At 41.0% G+C, this 20,332-nt stretch overlaps 1 protein-coding gene across 8 annotated transcripts in view; it reads right to left on the reverse strand.

The window, feature by feature from the left end:
• The window catches only part of ndst3 (N-deacetylase/N-sulfotransferase (heparan glucosaminyl) 3), a 595,362-nt gene that overhangs the window by 23,001 nt on the left and 552,029 nt on the right, over positions 1 to 20,332 (reverse strand). For all 8 annotated transcript variants that reach the window (XM_059988774.1, XM_059988781.1, XM_059988772.1 and 5 more), the window contains 3 exons: positions 11,211 to 11,393; positions 5,697 to 5,793; positions 2,584 to 2,707 (listed from right to left, as the gene is read on the reverse strand). In XM_059988774.1, the coding sequence (XP_059844757.1) occupies positions 2,584 to 2,707; positions 5,697 to 5,793; positions 11,211 to 11,393 (404 nt within the window). The remainder of the gene's footprint in view (positions 1 to 2,583; positions 2,708 to 5,696; positions 5,794 to 11,210; positions 11,394 to 20,332) is intronic.

The following is a 20,332-nucleotide window of genomic DNA, read 5'->3' on the forward strand; positions in this document are numbered from 1 at the left end:
TTCTTGAAATGAATGCTAACATTGCATTTGCCTTCCTTACCATGGACTCAAACTACAAGTTAACTAGTTAACTCTTTCAGAACCCTGGGGTCTGGTCCATCTGGTCCAGATCACTTACGTACCTTCAGACATTTCTGATTCCTAAGCATCTTCTTCTTAGTAATAACAACTACAGTTACCCCCTAAGCCTCTTGAATTTCTGGCATACCATTAGTATCTTCCACAGTGAAGATTGATACAAAATACTCATTAAGTTTGTCTGCCACTTCTTTGTCTCCCATTAATATCTCTTCAGTGTGATAATCCAGTGGTCTGATGTCCACTCTTCTACTCTTCTACTCTTCTACTCTTTACATAGAGGAAAAAATGTTCATATTATTGCCCTGCTTATCTTCATATTTTCTCTCCTTATGGCTTTTTAGTTGCCTCCTGTTGTTCATAAAAGCTTGCCAGTCTTCTAACTTCCCACTCATGTTTGCTATATTATATACACTCTCTTTTGTTTTTATGCTGTCTTTGACTTCCTTTGTTAGCCATGGCTGCCTCATCCCCCCGCCTTTGAATACTTCTTTGGGATCATCTATGCTGCAGCTACTGAATTGCCCCCCAAAACTCCAGCTACTGCTCTTCTACTGTTATCTCTGATACTGTTCCCTTCCAATAACCTTTGGCCAGGTCCCCTCTCTGAAGCCTCTGTAATTCCCTTTACTCCACTGTAATACTGATACATCTGACTTTAGCTTCTCCCTCTGTATTTAGTTTTGGTCTCTGTATATTTGAGTCATTGAGTCAAAGAGCTAGAGGGCACAGATAAATATAAATATTTTGGCAGGCTTCAATCATCGCGAACATTCTCTTGCTTGGCTGGGGCAGCGTGAGGGTTAAAAGAAGCTCGGGGTCTCTCTGACCTGCTCATGAGGCTTCAATCATTACAAGCACTCAGTTGTTCGGCTGAGGCGAAGCAAGGTTTAAAAAGAGCTCTGGGTCTTTGGGAGTTTTTGGCAGGCTTCGAACACCATGGTCTATTAGACACTTGGCAAAGGCCCATAAAAGGAAGTGAAGTGCAATGTTAGAGTGGTCAGGTTTTGGTCCAAAGAGTTGGGCGGAAAGGGGCAAAGGCCAAGTTTTTATCTTTCTTTGTCGATTGCTAGAAAAGGGAGAATGGATCCAGTGTTAGTGTTATGCTGTTTGTGTGAGACAAGGTAACTCTGGGAGACCTCCAGTCTACATCTGCATGAGGTATATCGAGCTGCAACTCCTTAGAGACTGTGATAAGGAATGGGAGCTTAATGATCTTCAGCTCATACAGGAGAAAGAGGAGGAGATAGATTGTAGTTAAAGGGAAGTAGTCACCCCTAAATTGCAGGAGGCAAATAGCTGGGTGACTGTCAGGAGAGGAAAGAGAATAATCAGCCAGTACACATTGCCCTGTAGCCATTCTCTCAATCATAAGTATTCCACTTTAGATACATTTGGCGGGGAGGGGGGAGGCAGATGGCCTTCCAGAGGGAAGCTGGTCCCTCAGTAACCTGGTCACCTCCACTGAGTGGCTCAGAAGGCAAGAGGGGAGAAGAGGATTGCGTAGTTAGAGGAGCAAGGAAGAGATACTGTGAACATGAAAGACTTACAGGGATGATCTGTTGCCAGGGTCAGCAATGTCCTGGAATTGGTCTGCAGCATTCTAAAGGTGGAGGGTGAACAAGTGGAAGTCGTGGTATATATTGGTACCGATGACAGAGGTAGGAAAAGAAATGAGGTCCACTTTTAAGGACTCCCATCACACAGGACATGCCTTCTTCTCACAGATACCATCAGGAAGGAGGTATAGGAGCCTGAAGGTAAACACTCAACAATTCATGAACAGCTTCTTTCCCTCTGCCTTCAGATTTCTGAATGGACATTAACACTACCATGAACACTACCTCACTACTTTTTTGTTTCTTTGAGCATTACCTATTTAACATATATATATATAAAATAGTCACACACACTTCTTACTGTAATTTACAGTTTATTATTATGTACTGCTGCCACATAACAACAAATTTCATGATTTATGCCGATGATGTTAAACCGGATTCTGATTATAAGAATCTATTTATGACATGTAAAAGAAGGTTAATGGCAGAAACCAGGAGCTGAGAAAAATGTGAAAGCTTTTTATTTGATGTAATGATGCTAGTTTGGATATTTTATCAAAGTGTAAGTTTTTTAAATCTGTGCAGTGACCTGTGTAATGTCATAAAATGTGCATAATTTTATTTTTCTTAAATAAGTCCCATGCAATTTTGAAACTGAATGTCATTCAAGTAATAATGGAAGCTCTGATAGTCCAGTTAATGAAGGTTCTTAATTTTAATCCAGAATTCCAAAACCATATGTTTATATGTTAACGTTCTTTATGAATTTAGTTGAAAATGTTTGGAATATGCAAAGCATTCTATCATCATAGAGGCTCAGCACAGACCTCAACCTTTCAAAGCGAGTAATTAACTTCTCAACAATAATGCGCTTTGAACTCCAAAGTCTAATAAAGACCTTACCATTAATGAGAAAAGAATCCCTTTGCTTGATCTATCTTACCAGTCAATTCCTTTGTGATAAGCATTCCCACTGAAGAACTGCACTTCTTCAAAGGTCTTTGGGTTGGGGAAGTTACTGGTGATGGCTGGATGCATAATTAGGAAGAGGTACAAAGCTGTGGTGCCTGAAAGCAGAAAGTACCCACAAATGTAATGGTGTATTGTGTAGAAATTGCCACCAGCTATTCAAGATTTTTTTTAATCAACACAGCTTCATTCTACAAAGCCCGTGAAAAATGCATTGGTCTGTGTAATGCTGGATTATTTAATTAGAACACAACAATTACTGAATATTAGCATAAGTAAATTAGCACCATTTTTACTTCATGGTTGGTGGAACAACAGAGAACAATTCTCAGTAAATAATTAAAATACATATTTAATCTTTCAGATTACTACTGGCAGTGCTAATGTATTGAACATCATAAGTGAATGGCGAGTATTAGAGTTGCATTTGAACAAAAATTACAGCAAAAGTATATCCTTTTGTATTATTGCCTATTTTTGTTTTTGCCTTTATATTGTATTCAGTCATTTATATGTAAGAAATATTTATATTACTTAGAACATCATTCTACTCTGTATAATGTCGGCAATGAGCAGCTCTTGAGAAGCATAAAAATCATCAACATGTTATTACTAATTATGATTTTAGCCAGGTACATAGAAACATAGAAAATAGGTGCAGGAGTAGGCCATTTGGCCCTTCGAGCCTGCACCACCATTCAGTATAATCATGGCTGATCATCCAACTCAAAACCCTGTACCTGCTTTCTCTCCGTACCCCCTGATCCCTTTAGCCACAAGGGCCATATCTAACTTCCTCTTAAATATAGCCAATGAACCGGCCTCAACTGTTTCCTGTGACAGAGAATTCCACAGATTCACCACTCTCTGTGTGAAGAAGTTTTTCCTCATCTCAGTCCTAAAAGGCTCCCCCTTTATCCTTAAACTGTAACCCCTCGTTCTGGACTTCCCCAACATCGGAAACAATCTTCCTGCATCTAGCCTGTCCAATCCCTTTAGAATTTTATATGTTTCAATAAGATCCCCCCTCAATCTTCTAAATTCCAGTGAGTATAAGCTTAGTTGATCCAGTCTTTCTTCATAGGAAAGTATTGCCATCCCAGGAATCAATCTGGTGAACCTTCTCTGTACTCTCTCTATGGCAGGATGTCTTTCCTTAGATTAGGGGACCAAAGCTGCACACAATATTCTAGGTGCTGCCTCACCAAGGCCTTGTACAATGGCAGTAGAACCTCCCTGTTCCTAAACTTGAAGCCTTTTGCTGTGAATGCCAACATACCATTTGCCTTTTTCACCGCCTGCTGTACCTGCATGGCTACTTTCAATGACTGGTGTACAATGACACCCAGGTCTCGTTGCACCTCCCCTTTTCCTAATCGGCCACCATTCGGATAATAATCTGTTTTCCTGTTCTTGCATCCAAAATGGATAACCTCACATTTATCCACATTAAATTGCATCTGCCATGAATTTGCCCACTCACCTAACCTATCCAAGTCACCCTGCATCCTCTTAGCATCCTCCTCACAGCTAACACCGCCGCCCAGCTTCGTGTCATCCGCTAACTTGGAGATACTGCATTTAATTCCCTCGTCTAAATCATTAATATATATTGTAAACAACTGGGGTCCCAGCACTGAGCCTTGCCATTCTGAAAAGGTCCTGTTTACTCCCACTCTTTGCTTCCTGTCTGCCAACCAATTCTCTATCCACATCAATACCATACCCCCAATACCATGTGCTTTATGTTTGCACACTAATCTCCTGTGTGGGACCTTGTCAAAAGCCTTTTGAAAATATAAATATGCCACATCCACTGGCTCTCCCCTATTCACTCTACTAGTTACATCTTCAAAAAATTCTATAAGATTCGTCAGGCATGATTTTCCTTTCACAAATCCATGCTGACTTTGTCCGATGATTTCACCCCTTTCCAAATGTGCTGCTATCACATCTTTGATAACCGACTCAAGCATTTTCCCCACCACCGATGTCAGACTAACCGGTCTATAATTCCCTGGTTTTTCTCTCCCTCCTTTTTTAAAAAGTAGGGTTACATTAGCCACCCTCCAATCCTCAGGAACTAATCCAGAATCTAAGGAGTTTTGAAAAATTATCACTAATGCATCCACTATTTCTTGGGCTACTTCCTTAAGCACTCTGGGATGCAGACCATCTGGGGATTTATCTGCCTTTAATCCCTTCAATTTACCTAACAGCACTTCCCTACTAACATGTATTTCCCTCAGTTCCTCCATCTCACTAGACCCTCGGTCCCTTACCATTTCCGGAAGATTATTTATGTCCTCCTTAGTGAAGACAGAACCAAAGTAGTTATTCAATTGGTCGGCTGTGTCTTTGTTCCCTATGATCAATTCACCTGTTTCTGACTGTAAAGGACCTACATTTGTCTTGACCAATCTTTTTCTTTTCACGTATCTATAAAAGCTTTTACAGTCAGTTTTTATGTTCCCTGCCAGCTTTCTCTCATAATCTTTTTTCCCTTTCCTAATTAAGCCCTTTGTCCTCCTCTGCTGGTCTCTGAATTTCTCCCAGTCCTCAGGTGTGCCGCTTTTTTTTGCTAATTTATATGTTTCTTCTTTGGACTTGATACTATCCCTAATTTCCCTTGTCAGTCACGGGTGCACTACCTTCCCTGATTTATTCTTTTACCAAACTGGGATGAACAATTGTTGTAGTTCATCCATGTGATCTTTAAATGCTTGCCGTTGCATATCCACTGTCAACCCTTTAAGTATGTTGAGTTCAATGCTGCCTGGCAACTCCTAACACATTGCTGGTACCAAACTGGATCAGTCTCTGCTGTTCCTTTGGATTCATCAGCTGCATGGGAAGGGGGAGACTGCTGTATAGGCAACAGCTTGCTCCCCGTAACAGACTGCCATCTTGCGTATCACATAGTCAGCTAGGCTGCAATATCCATATGGTCAACGGAGGTCTTCAGATTTTAGTCATTCAATATACTTCATGTAATAGATCAAATTTTAACCTATTTTCCATTCAAATGATTGTATACCCTAATCCATTTAAATAAAGCTGTGGTTAAGATTTCCCATTCAAGTTTACCTGTTTTTTGGGGTCCAACCACCAGAAATTTTGGTAAACGATCACAGGTTTTCTCTTTGGACCAGATGTCCTTGTGTCGTTTATCATCACATGGATTCTGTTGATAACAAAAAGAAAATTGGTTGTGAACTTTTAGATTCCTTAGGATTTATCACAGGATAGACGCTGATGGTGAATGTTCTTAAAGAATTGGATGCAAAAGTCCAGCAGTCTTGCAGGGTAGTCAATCTAATGGTGTTAAGTCTTAACATCTGAGTTAATAGCCATGGTAAAATTAGCCAGTCTCCTAACAGAATGATGTAAAAAAAACAATATGCATCTAACCTCTTGCAAAAATGGTTTAAATAATACCCAAAGAACAGCAACATTTTACATCAAAACAATGGCGCAGAAGAAAAGAAAACCCTTGACTTGTTGACTGAAAGATCCCAGTCAGTCTGTGTTGGCAACAACATCTCAAGCTCCATCGTGCTGAGCACTGGTGCCCTCCAGAGCTGTGTGCTCACCTTGCTGCTGTTCATGCTGCTGACTCAAATCTACTGCCAAATCCAGCTCAAACCGCATCAATAAGTTCCTTATGGGTGGACTCATCGGTAACAACGATGAGTCAGCATACAGAGAGTAGGTAGGGAGGCTTGTCAATTGGTGCAAAAACAACAAACTGCGTTTCAACATGAACAAGGCAAAAGAGATGATTGTGGACTTCATGAAGGCACAGGTCGATCACTGTCCATTGCACATCAATTGCTCTATCGTGAGCAGATTAAAGAACACAAAGTTTCTTGATGTGCATGTAACTGCGATCTAACCTGGACCCAGACACCTACTCACTAGTCAAGAATGCACAGCAGTGTCTACACTTTCTGAGGAAATTGAGGTATGTAAGGCACCCCACCCTATTCTATCAACTTTTTACAGGAGCACCTTCAAGAGTATCCTGTCTGGCTGCATTATTGTGCGGTAGGGAAGCTGCAAGACATCGAACTGTAAGACCCTATAGAGGACAGTCAAAACTGGGGTCTCCCTCCTCCCTACTTACTGGTAGTTTTGTTGATGAAGGGCCTGAAGCATCGTTGAGGATCCCTACCACCCATCTCACAATTTCTTTGACCCACTACCATCAAAAAGGAGGTACAGGAGCATCAGAACTGGGACTGTCAGACTGGATAACAGCTTCTTCCCCCAGGCTGAGACCAATGAATACCCTTCCACTACTGAGGTCACATCACTAGGGCAATGAGCTGTTCATTGTTTACTCCATTGTCTACAGTTCACCTAAGCCGTGTACTTCACAGACATTTTGATTTATATTTTATTAACTTAATTGTGATAAGATTTTGTTTTATGCGCTGTGTGTGATATATATATATAGTGGTGTGCTGTGGTCTTGAGGAATGTTGCATATAAGTACAGGGCGATGACAATAAACAAAGTTGTATATCATCATGGACTACGTGGATTTATTCCATTTATCTATGAATGTAATTGGTGGAAACCAGTACAAAAGTACAAATAAACTCATTTTGGGCTTTTAGCTGGGTATAGGTATTGACTATAACTGATGTTTCGATGACAAACTTGAATCGATACCTGTACCTGGCTTGAAACCTGAAAAGAGGTTCATCGTATATACACCAGGAAAGCACTGGATCCTTTCTCAGAGGAGAATTATATAATTTTCAGAAGATGCATGGTATCACACAGTGGTTAGTGTTGCTCCTTCACCTCCAACACCCTGTTATAAGCAGAGATTGGATATGCTGGGTTGTTCTCACTGGAGCGCAGGTTGCTTTCTGAGTGACTGCATAGAGGTTTAGAAAATCATGAGGAGCACAGACAGGCAAATAGTCTTTTTCCTGGAGTAGAGAAGTCCAAAACAAGGTTTGACGTGAGAGGAGAAAGATTGAAAGGAGATCTGAGAAGTGAGGGTGGTGGAACAAACTCCCAGAGGAGCTCATGGAAGCATGTACAATCACAGCATTTACGTAGCATTTGCACATGCACATGCACATCAAAAGGCAAGAAATAAAGGTATATGGGCCAAATGTAAGAAAATGGAATTAAGTTAGATGAGTATCTCCTTCAGAATTGATAAGTTGGGCCAAATGCTCTGTTGGCATACTGCATGACTCTATAACTCAGGTTCAGTTATGACCTGAGTGGAGTTTGCATGCACTGTGAGTTTCCTCCAGACACTCCTTATGTTTCTCAAGTGCCAAAGACATGGTGATAGTTTAATTAGCTGCTGTAACTTGTATATTAGTGTGGATTAGTGAAAGAAAGAAATAAAGAACTGATTGGCAGGTGCATGCGGGGGAATAAACTGCGTCACTACAAATGGGACTAATGAGATTTTTTCCCCTGGAAGCCAACTAATAGCCAAACAGCATCCTTCTTTGTCCACTAACCCAAAACATTCAATTGACAATAGACAATAGATGCAGAAGTAGACCATTTGGCCCTTCGAGCCTGCACCGCCATTTTGAGATCATGGCTGATCATCTACTATCAATACCCGGTTCCTGCCTTGTCCCCATGTCCCTTGATTCCCCTATCTATATACCTATCTAGCTCCTTCTTGAAAGCATCCAGAGAATTGGCCTGCACTGCCTTCCGAGGCAGTGCATTCCAGATCCCCACAACTCTCTGGGAGAAGAAGTTTTTCCTTAACTCTGTCCTAAATGACCTACCCCTTATTCTCAAACTATGCCCTCTAGTACTGGACTCTCCCAGCATCTGGAACATATTTCCTGCCTCTATCATGTCCAATCCCTTAATAATCTTATATGTTTCAATCAGATCCCCTCTCAATCTCCTTAATTCCAGCGTGTACAAGCCCAGTCTCTCTAACCTCTCTGCGTAAGACAGTCCAGACATCCCAGGAATTAACCTCATGAATCTACGCTGCACTTCCTCTACAGCCAGGATGTCCTTCCTTAACCCTGGAGGCCAAAACTGTACTCAATATTCCAGGTGTGGTCTCACCAGGACTCTGCACAAATGCAAGAGGATTTCCTTGCTCTTGTACTCAATTCCCTTTGTAATAAAAGCCAACATTCCATTAGCCTTCTTCACTGCCTGCTGAACTTGCTCATTCACCTTCAGTGACTGATGAACAAGGACTCCTAGATCTCCTTGTATTTCTCCCTTACCTAACTCTACTCCGTTCAGATAATAATCTGCCTTTCTGTTTTTACTCCCAAAGTGAATAACCTCACATTCACATTAAACTTCATATGCCAAGTATTTGCCCACTCATCCAGCCTATCCAAGTCACCCTGAATTCTCCTAACATCCTCATCACATGTCACACTGCCACCCAGCTTAGTATCATCAGCAAATTTGCTGATGTTATTCTCGATGCCTTCATCTAAATTGTTGACGTAAATCGTAAACAGCTGTGGTCCCAATACCGAGCCCTGTGGCACCCCACTAGTCACCACCTGCCATTCCGAGAAACACCCATTCACCGCTACCCTTTGCTTTCTATCTGCCAACCAGTTTTCTATCCATGTCAATGTCTTCCCCCCAATGCCATGAGCTTTGATTTTACCCACCAATCTCCTATGTGGGACCTTATCAAATGCCTTCTGAAAATCGAGGTACACTACATCCACTGGATCTCCCCTATCTAACTTCTTGGTTACATCAGAATCAGAATCAGACTTTAATCACCAAGTACCTGTGCACATACAAGGAATTTACTTCTGGCAGATGTTGTCTCTCTGCTCATAACATCCTTGAAAAACTCCAACAGATTAGTTAAGCATGATTTACCCTTGGTAAATCCATGCTGCCTCGGCCCAATCCTATCACTGCTATCTAACTGCTATTCAGACTCGACAAGTTTTACTGTACTTGAAAGAGAGAGAATAAAAAGTGTGTGAGTATGGGTAATGAAGCCTTGAGAGCCAACACAGAGTAAATGGGTCTCATGACCTCGTTCTGTTACATTATTCTATAATTACAGCCCAAAAATCCAAACGGCCCAATCAGCTACAAAAGTCTTTGGTGCTTTGCAGAAGCGACTTTGGTCTCGCCATGACCAAGGTCAAAGTGTATAACACAGCTGCTTTACCATCTCTGCTTTATTCAACTGAAATGATGACATTGTATTGGAAGCACATCAAGAAATTGACCAAGACACAACTCGGGCTTTTATGCCAAATATTACACATCAAGTGGCAAGAGAGGGTACCAGATGTGGAGGTCCTCAAACGGTGCTGGGACAGTCAGTGCAGAATCACTCATCACAGCTTCTCAGCTGCGTTGGACTGGTCATGTCACAAGAATGAGTTATGATCGTTTACCCAAAGCTGTTTTCTTTGGCAAGCTACATGAAGGAAAGAGGAAGCATGGAGGTCAGAAGCTGCACTACAAAGATGCGCTCAAGCGCCATTTGAAGAACACTGACATGAATATCAACACCTGGGAGAAAGATGCTTTGGACAGAAGGAGTTGGCGCTGCATTGTTAAGAAGTCAATCCCAGCTATCGAGGAGAAAAGGAAGAAAAAATATGAAGCAGGTCATGAACACAGATATTCGGTGCTAGACCAGTCAAATCACAAATGCAGCTGATGTGGGAGACAGTGCCGATCCAATGCTGGTTTGTGGCCCATAAACGTGCCTGCAGAGACTAAACTCTTGGCACAGTCAACATCGAAATCAATGGACAGCAAAGAGGAAGAATTACAGCCGACCAGAATGGAAGAAAATCAGTGTGTGGAATGATTGGAATCATTTTAAGTTGATCAACATTAACAAAAAATGTAAATAAGAATTTAAGACCCTCTTTGAATTTGAAACACATAACTGTAACCCCCCCCCCCCACCCTGGTTCATGGACAGAAAACTCAAATTCAGTTTCAAACAAGTATCTGACAATCATCATGCCCACAACAGTATTGGCAAATCATTCATGGGGAAATTGCATTGCTGTTTAATGTCCATGTCTAAAACGCTTTTCTGTTTGGATTTCCAGCATCTGCAGACTTTCTCTTGTTTCTGTTTGTTCCACCAGTTTCCAAAAAAAGGTTGTAGCCATCTGAAGGCTTGACTCAAATATTAACTGAATTAACTCAAAAAATAATCTTAATTTTCAGCTACTTCTGAACAGACACAATTGGAATCCAAAGTAGCACAGAGAACACTGGCATAACAAATTCTGTGATTGTCCCTGTAATGATTTATGACTATCCAGACTGGGAATGGAACAATTTCAGTTCCTTACAAGATGCTTCCATGCAGTCATGGAGGTTGTGCAATGTGAAGCAAGATGTGTTGTTTAAAAGATATATCTGGATTTGGAAAGATGATGGGAGCGCTTTGACAAGGCTAACAATAACTACTTTTTCACTTATTACTTCCTACTGTTAAAATCAACCTAACACTCAAAAACAAATAGTTGCCAGCTAGACAAAGGGTATCTTGGAAGTTCAGCTTCATTTGCACACAAAAACAGGCACAAGACTATTATTACCATGGCATAATTTCAAAAAGAATTGGATCCACACCTGCCACAGTGGTTCCTTTTGCTCAGGAAATAGCTCAAAGTATTTGTGTGCCAGATGAACAGGAGGCATAGTCTGCAGTTTCAGGTTGGTCCAGCAGTGAACAAAATTGGCCAAGTTCACAAAGGTGTAGAGTCCCAGTCGATCATTCCCATAGTTGGATAAGTGTGTCATGAATATGCTGATCTGAAAGGAAATAAAAAGGTCACTCTTTAGATCCGACTTATTAAATTAAAACCATTTAATCTACCATCTAGACTGAGCAGACTAATGTGTTTATTCTTGCAGTATTGCTTTAAAAGACAGTGACTCATTTTGGATTATAGTTTTAAGAATAAACGCAACCATTGAATACCATCAGCTAAATTCCCATAATCATTTACAAGCTGGTTATCTGTTTATATGAACTAACATATCAGAACTTGTAAATTTCCCCAGCTACTTTTTGCCTTAATGATACTTGACTTCTACGTCATGGCCAGAATCTATTAACTGTTGGGGCTGAATTGATTCACTTAATGGCTATTATTAATGCACAACAGGATAAACGATCTAATTCAGAAACAAAGCAGGGCATTTTTGAAATAAATGCACTAGTCACATCATTATTTGTAAAAAGAAAAAAAATAGTTTACATTCAAAATGTAACCACTTACATATGGACAAACTAATTTCCTGTGGAGTGTGATGACCACTATGTGCACTGGCTGATGAAGGATGAGACATAGATGCACCACAAGCATTGAGAAGGGATCAGAATGGAAGTGAAAAGAGTCAGTAGGAAAATGAAGAGAGTGGGATTGGATCAAGCAGTGCTGGAAACTCTGAATGGATCTGCGACTAGAGATTTCTGCTCAGCGCCTGCTGCTTCATTGTCCAACATCTTTTATTCACCACAACTTTGAAAACTGTGAAATAAAATAGAAAATAATCACCCCTTTTCATGTTCTTTCCCTTAGCAGTGACCAGGAGATTGATCTTTAACTCCTGGGACTCTGAAAAGAAGGAAAGAGTAACATGCTAATAAAATGCCCTTCATATCCCTTTGAAACAAATTATTTAACTGGGAGATATCATGATTAAGGAGTCCCTATTGCAAGCACTGGAAAGTTCAGGATATAGATCTCCTGTGACAATGCATCTCCACGAACAACAAAATATTATTATTTGCTAATGTACTGTACATAGTTATCGCCTGTCCTGCAAATCAGACTAGGGATTTTATTTCTAAAATTACCAGCTTTTTGGCAAAGATGACCAGCAGCAGAAAGGTATGAACCACTAGTGGTGGGGACAGCAGCTGCTGACATTAGTTGGTAGTTGTGAGATTGCTCGGAAGCTAGGCAGGAGATTTTGGTCTTTGGAATCAGGAAGAACTCTGCCACCAGGAAGGCTTGTTAGGGAGAGAGTGAATGGACGTTTAAAGAGACAGGCAAATTAAAAAAAATTGTTTACATTCAAAATGTAACCACTTACATATGGACAAACTAATTTCCTGTGGAGTGTGATGACCACTATGTGCACTGGCTGATGAAGGATGAGACATAGATGCACCTCACACACCTCATCTATGCATAGATGCAACTCACACACAAAGTGCTGGAGGAACTCAGCAGGTCAGGCAGCATCTATGGAATTAGATAAACAATTGATATTTGGGCCGAGACCCTTCTTCAGGATCGGAAAGGGAAGAAAATGCCAAAATAGAAAGGTGGTTGGGTGGGGGGGGGGGGGGAAAGAATCAGAATAGCTGGAAGTTGATAGGTGAAGCCAGGTAGGTAGGAAAGGTAATGGCTAGAGAAGAAGAAATCTGATAGGAGAGGAGAGAGGAGCATTGGAGAAAGGAGGAGGAGACCTGGGGGATGTAATAGGCATGTGAGAAGATGCAAGAGGCCAGAATGGGGAATGGAAGAGCGGAGGGGAGGGACAATTCTTTTTAACCAGGAGAAACCAATATCAAATCAATTTGGAGGCTATGCAAACGGAATATGAGGTTTGCTCCTCCAGCTCTGGGTGGCCATGTCCTGGCATCAGAATCGGAATAAGAATATTCATTTTTATGGATGCTGCCTGACATGCTGAGTTCCTCCAACATTTTGTATGTATCGCTTTATTAAACAACAGATGCTGCAGGGAAAGAGAGAGGGGGGGGAAGAGAGAGGGGGGGACAGAGAGAGGGAGGGGGAGAGAGGGAGGGGGGAGAGGGAGGGGGAGAGAGGGAGGGGGGAGAGGGAGAGAGAAAGAGAGAGAGAAAGAGAGAGAGAGAGAGAGAGATAGAGATAGAGAGAAAGGGCAGGGATATGGGGTTCCAATGAGGGATGAAAACCAGCAAATGGGGACTCAAGGAGAAATATACACATAGGGTAGGAGGTTTCAGGGGACGGATGGATAGATTGCTTTTATTTCCTTTCCAATTAAAGGTTTCTCCTGTTTGCTTACCCAAGCCTCCAAGTTGGTTCTGCAAAACTGTCACAGGAAGCTGCTTAGCCAAAAGCAGGAATGAAAATTCTATGATACAAGTAAATCAATATTTGTAAAATCATATCAGCTTTTCTGATGGCACATGATCTGATATAAAAAAAGACAGATGTGCACTGGATAAATTTTCAGCAATGCCATGAAGTGGAGTTGAGTTTCCAAGCAAATTTGGGGTTGGCAGCAGGTATTTTGTAAAAGAGAGACTTTTTTTATAAATTCAGAGTTATGGGTTAGAACGGCCCTCACTATCACTAATAAATGTTTCCCTCACTCACAAACAGTTAGTTGACAATGACCAGAAGCAGCATGATAGCTAACTTCACAGTACCATGTCACTGAGATACTGTTGACAGTACCACGTCACTGAGATATTGTTGACAGTACCATGTCATGGAGATACTGTTGACAGTACCACGTCACTGAGATACTGTTGTCAGTACCACATCACTGAGATACTGTTGACAGTACCACGTCACTGAGATATTGTTGATAGTACCACGTCACTGAGATATTGTTGACAGTACCACGTCACTGAAATATTGTTGATAGTACCATGTCACTGAGGTATTGTTGACAGTACCATGTCACTGAGATATTGTTGACAGTACCATGTCATGGAGATACTGTTGACAGTACCACGTCACTGAGATACTGTTGACAGTACCACGTCACTGAGATACTGTTGACAGAACCATGTCACTGAGATACTGTTGACAGTACCATGTCACTGAGATACTGTTGACAGTACCACGTCACTGAGATACTGTTGACAGTATCATGTCACTGAGATATTGTTGACAGTACCATGTCATGGAGATACTGTTGACAGTACCACGTCACTGAGATACTGTTGACAGTACCATGTCACTGAGATACTGTTGACAGTACCACATCACTGAGATACTGTTGACAGTACCACGTCACTGAGATACTGTTGACAGTACCATGTCACTGAGATACTGTTGACAGTACCATGTCACTGAGATATTGTTGACAGTACCACGTCATGGAGATACTGTTGACAGTACCACGTCACTGAGATACTGTTGACAGTACCATGTCATGGAGATACTGTTGGCAGTACCACGTCACTGAGATACTGTTGACAGTACCACGTCACTGAGATACTGTTGACAGTACCACGTCACTGAGATACTGTTGACAGTACCATGTCACTGAGATATTGTTGACAGTACCATGTCACGGAGATACTGTTGACAGTACCACGTCACTGAGATACTGTTGACAGTACCACATCACTGAGATACTGTTGACAGTACCATGTCATGGAGATACTGTTGACAGTACCATGTCACTGAGATACTGTTGACAGTACCATGTCACTGAGATATTGTTGATAGTACCACATCACTGAGATACTGCATGGTTGCTCAGGCTGTGATAATGCCAACGTTGGAGTCCAGGTTTTCATTGTGTATCAGAATCAGATTTAATATCACCGGCATATGTCGTGAAGTTTGTTAACTTTATGGCAGCAATACAATGAAATACATGATAAATAAGTATCTAAAATACTGCATAAGTCTATTAAATAGTTAAGTTAAAATAAACAGTGCAAAATAACAGCAAGTAGTGAGGTCCTATTCATGGTTCAATGTCCATGTAGAAAACTGGGGGCAGAGGGGAAGAAGTTGTTCCTGAATCACGGTGTGTGCCTTCTTCCTGACACTAACAGTGTGAAGCGGGCATGTCCTGCTGGTGGGGATCCTTAATGCTGGATGTATACATAAGTGGATGGCAGCTACACAGTGTGCCAGCCAGAACAGCCTAAATAAGAAGTTTTGTAAAAAACTGAAATTGCTAAGAATACTGAGCAGTTCAAGTAGCTTCAGCAATGAAACAAAATGAGTAAACAGTTCTGCTATGAAACAGAAAATGCTGGAACCACTCAGTAAGTCAGGCAGCATCTTTGACAAGGCGAAGAGGGCATCTCCTCAGGTTGAAGACCCTTCATCAGGGACCGCTCTTCAGAGCAACGATGATGAAGAATCAATGACTTGAAATCTTAAATCTGTTTCTCTTCTCACAGTTGCTGCCTGACCTATGGAGAGGTTCCAGTATTTTCTGTTTATTTTTCAGATTTCTGACAATTGCATAAATAGTTTAAAAAACACAAGGAGGGAACTGTTTTCATCTCACCACAGATGTTACCCATGATACTGAGTATTTCCTCCACATTCCGTTAAAACCATAAGATACTGGAGCAGCAGCAAGCCATTTGACACATCGAGTCTGCATCACCATTTCAACACAGCTGATCCACTGTCTTCTCCTCCCCACTCTCCTGCCTCCTCCCTGTATCCTTTCATGCCCTGGCTGATCAATAATCTATCAACCTCTGCCTTAAAAATACTCAATGACTTGGCCTCCACAGCCGCCTGTGGCAATGAATTCCACAGATTCACCACTCTCTGGCTAAAGAAATTCCCCCACATCTCCGCAGGCTTCCAAAATCTGGCAATATTTTACTTCAGTATAAATAATAACTTAGCATTTAAACTGAAAACTATCAGATTAAATGATTCTGCTTGGAACTATAACCCCTACTTAGTAGATCAAAGCAGAACCACTTAATCTGATATCAAGATGCAGGCTTAGATATCATTTACAGTTAATTCAGATGTTGGAAGCCTGTAAATTGAACTGATCTGTAATATTAATTCATCTCTAAATGCATACATCACAATACATTTCAAAATATACCTTTATTTCAGAAGGTATAATTTATATTCCAAAACATATAGTCTGTAATTCAGAATCTATTATCACTGTAATTACAATATGGAAGCATTACCTATGTAAGAAAACATGTTTTAAGCTTTAAGATGACGGTGTAACAGGCATTTAAAGGTAGGAGATCCCTGTGACTGTCTCATCCTTAGTTCAAGTTTAGCATTCTGCCAGAGATGGAGAAGGGAATCAAAATTTCACAGAGCATCAAACTGAACCAGAAATAATACTGCAAAAACCACTAGAGGGGGCCAAGTGAATTCTAATGGTACAACCTTCATTGTTGCAAAGCTCAATTTGTATTAGAAAACAGTAATTAAACAGTTATTAAATCCTAAAATCAAATTCACACATCAAAACTAGTGAACTGTTTTTCAGAAACAGAAGCGTTTCTGTAGACGCTGGAACTCAGCAGATCAGTCAGGCAGCATCTATGGAGAGGAATAAACGGTTGATGTGTTGGGTTAACAGCACTTTTCAGCTCAACCCCTCATGAGCTGCCACACCACTGAAGATTTTGCAAATAAGAAGTCCTGCTTGTGCTGTTTCCATGCTGTTGACCTGAGCCTTAGAGTTTGATAACACAGTTCAAGTAATTAACGTTAAGAGCTACACTGGCCCTACCAGGGTTCATAATGTATAGGTAATAAAATCAACAGATGCAATTTATATTGCAGAATCTGATTATGTCTGATTGGAGTTCTGTGACAACATTTTCTTCAACCATTCTAAGGGTATGCTGTAACAACACACACAATACGCTGGAGGATCAGGAAGTTGGACAGCATCTATTGGGGAAATTAAACAGTCAATGTTTTCTTTTAATCTCCCTCCAAGGATATTGCCTGAGCTGCTGAATTCTTCCAGTGTTATGTGTGTGTTGCTCAAGGTGTCCAGCACCTGCAGGCTTTCCTGTGTGTGCTGTACCAGCTTGTGGCACTTGTTCTATATGAATTGGTTGAAGGTCATATTAAGAAGCCAGCCTGTCATTCCCACAAATCACTACCCGTTTCTCATCCAAGATATCTTTTAAAGGATATTTGATTTTCATGGAACCCATCAAATATATTTTTGGCTTATGACCTCAGAACCCAATATTTATTTATTTTATTTAGAACATATTTATTTTAGAATCTTATCTTTGAGATAGACTTAACTCTTTAATACAACATTCATATTGTGCATGACTCTGCTACTGTTTAAAAACTAGTTAACAATATGTGAAATAAATGTTGGCAGAGAACATACATACATACATACATAACAAACCTCAATACATATACAGTCCCATTGTACATAACCCAAAAAAACTTAACACACGTGGACTAGCAGCTTTTCTGGACAACTGATTCTTGTTTTTACTCATAATTAAATGCTCTTTCAACTCTCTATATTTTTTGCTGTTACACAGTTGAATAATATTTTCCAGTAAGTTAAAAAGAAGACAGAAATAGAACAAGTGGGTTTAATTGGATTTTGAAAAACAGGGTCCCAAAAATTTTAAAAGGAACATGGGAATGGGACATTTCTGAGTGAAACATGAGCGTGGATGGCAACTGAGGGCCTAGTGAGGGGATCTGGAGTATGAGAATCAATGTCCCACTGAATGAAAAGAGAACATAGAAACTGAGGTCCAATGGGTAGAATTGAGTGTGGGAAACGTTGCCCTGGAATGTTCCAGAGACCAGACCTTGAAACCTGGTCTATCAATAGAGCAATTGAGCCCTAAGTTTTCAGCAGGGCTCCATGAATGAGAGTAATGTTAACAAAACTGATTTTTGAAGAACAGTCCAGACTCTTTATTAGGCACGCCTTCTCATTAATCAACCAATCATATGGCAGCAATTCAATGCATAAAAGCATGCAGACAGAGTCAAGAGGTTCAGTTGCTGTTCAAACGAAACATCAGAATGGAGAAGAAGTGTGATTGAAGTGGCTTTGACCATGGAATTATTGTTGGTGCCAGAGGGGGTGGTTTGAGTATCTCAGAAACCGCTGATTTTCTGAGATTTTCATGCACAACAGTCTCCAGAGTTTATAGAGAATGGTGCAAAAACAAAAAAAAATCCAGTGAATGGCAGTTCTGTGGGTGAAAGTGCCCTCGTAAGGACAGAGTTCAGAGGAAAGCGGCCAGACTGGTTCAAGTTGACGGGAGTTTTATTAGACACTTAGTAAAGTGGCTACAGATGTATTCCTCTGCTGATAGATGCATATTTTATGCCAAAGCATCACTGCACAAATCTGTCACCTGATAACATCTGCATCCCACTTGCACAGTCCATTGGCCCTGTAAATCATGAACTGATGCACAGTTTCAGAATTTGTAAGAATAATTAAATGTCAAGGAACTGCACACAAAACTTTAGGAGCAGGCCAGTCTGAGTATTAGCATATCTAATATTCTCAGAGTTGGACAATAATTTTCTGTGATTTTAAATAAAAATTCTTGCTAAGAAGATATTATATCAATGACCCTGTGGTTTACACTTTCAGAAGGACATCCTCAGTGAGAACACTACTCTGAGGGGATGAGCAGCAATACAGAAATGAAGCTGCAGCGATGAATTGGGGTGGGGTGGTGTTTAGGCTTCAGAGTAAAACTGGCCAGCAAGGTATTTCTCTTACTGACATGTTGTGTGTGAGCAGCCTGTGAATTTGAACAGGTGCCCACGTCAGCAAAGGGAAAACAGATCTAATGCCAGTAATTAGCTGCATCTTGCAGCAATGATCACTCTATAGAGTTGAAATCTATGAAAGTATAAAGTAACACACACAAAATTTTGGAGCAATTCAGGCAGCATCTATGAAAATGAATAAACAGTCCACACTTAATGTAATAGTTCAAAACATTCCATATCTGGAGTGGGGTGGGGGAGCTAGTGATGGCATCAGAGGTTTTTGCTGACCTGGGCAACTTCTTTCAGTTTGTTCATGATTCTCCTCTTCTCATGTCTCTTTTTTCTTTTTCAAGGTGGCTGGAGAGTCTGAGATTTACAGCTCTGGCTCAAACTACTATTCTTCACGGTCTGCGGGTTCTCACTCTCGGGACTTGCTGAGCAGCCTGGCACTCAAGGTCTACAGGTGTGGCCCTGTGGTCAACCTGATCCCTTGCCAGAGACTGAAACACCAGCAGTGTACACTGCTGTCAAAAAAGGCCTCTGCACTCGAGCATTCTTTGTCTCTCTCTCTACATGGTGAGTGGGAGTCTGTTGTTCCTTTATTCAAGGGAATTTGGACAAGGGTGATGCAGCAGTTTGTAACATCAAAGTAGCGAGCTGTTTGTCTCCCCTCTTGCTGTTGCAAGAGCGATGCCTCTCTCACCCTCATTACTGAGAGAGATTCTGTGAGATGTCGAAGTGTTGGGATGGACTGTAGTTTCTGATGGACTCTAGATCATGGTCTGTGGGGGCTTTTGTTGAAGCAAGTGAGGGATGGTGGGGAGGGGGGAGGATTGATGTGTTGGCTGCAGCTTGTGCACGGGAGGGGGCTCTAATGTTTTTGTCATTCATTCTTTGGGTTCTTTTCTCTGTTTTGTGAATGCCTGTGAAGAGAAAGGAGCTCAGGTTGTATACTGGGTACACTCCGTGATAATAAACTGAGCCATTGAACTACTGAACCACTGCTCTGTCTGGATCTTCACAGCTTTGGAATGTGCCATCACCAACAAGAGCAGTAATTTTGGAGTTACTACCCCGTATATAATTTGTTCTCATGAGTACTATCTAGAGATGAATTAAAATGAAGCCAGGTTTCCCTCAATTCTCTGGAAAAGAAAGATGATAGGCATAAATTCAGAGCAAGTGCAATTTAGAAGAAAATAAAAATAAGGAACGTGCAGATGAAGAAAGACAAATGGCAAGGAGATGAGGCCGAGCACTGCAGATGGTGAAGTCTAA

Source organism: Hypanus sabinus, chromosome 14, assembly GCF_030144855.1.
Source record: "Hypanus sabinus isolate sHypSab1 chromosome 14, sHypSab1.hap1, whole genome shotgun sequence".
Lineage (NCBI taxonomy): Eukaryota > Metazoa > Chordata > Chondrichthyes > Myliobatiformes > Dasyatidae > Hypanus > Hypanus sabinus.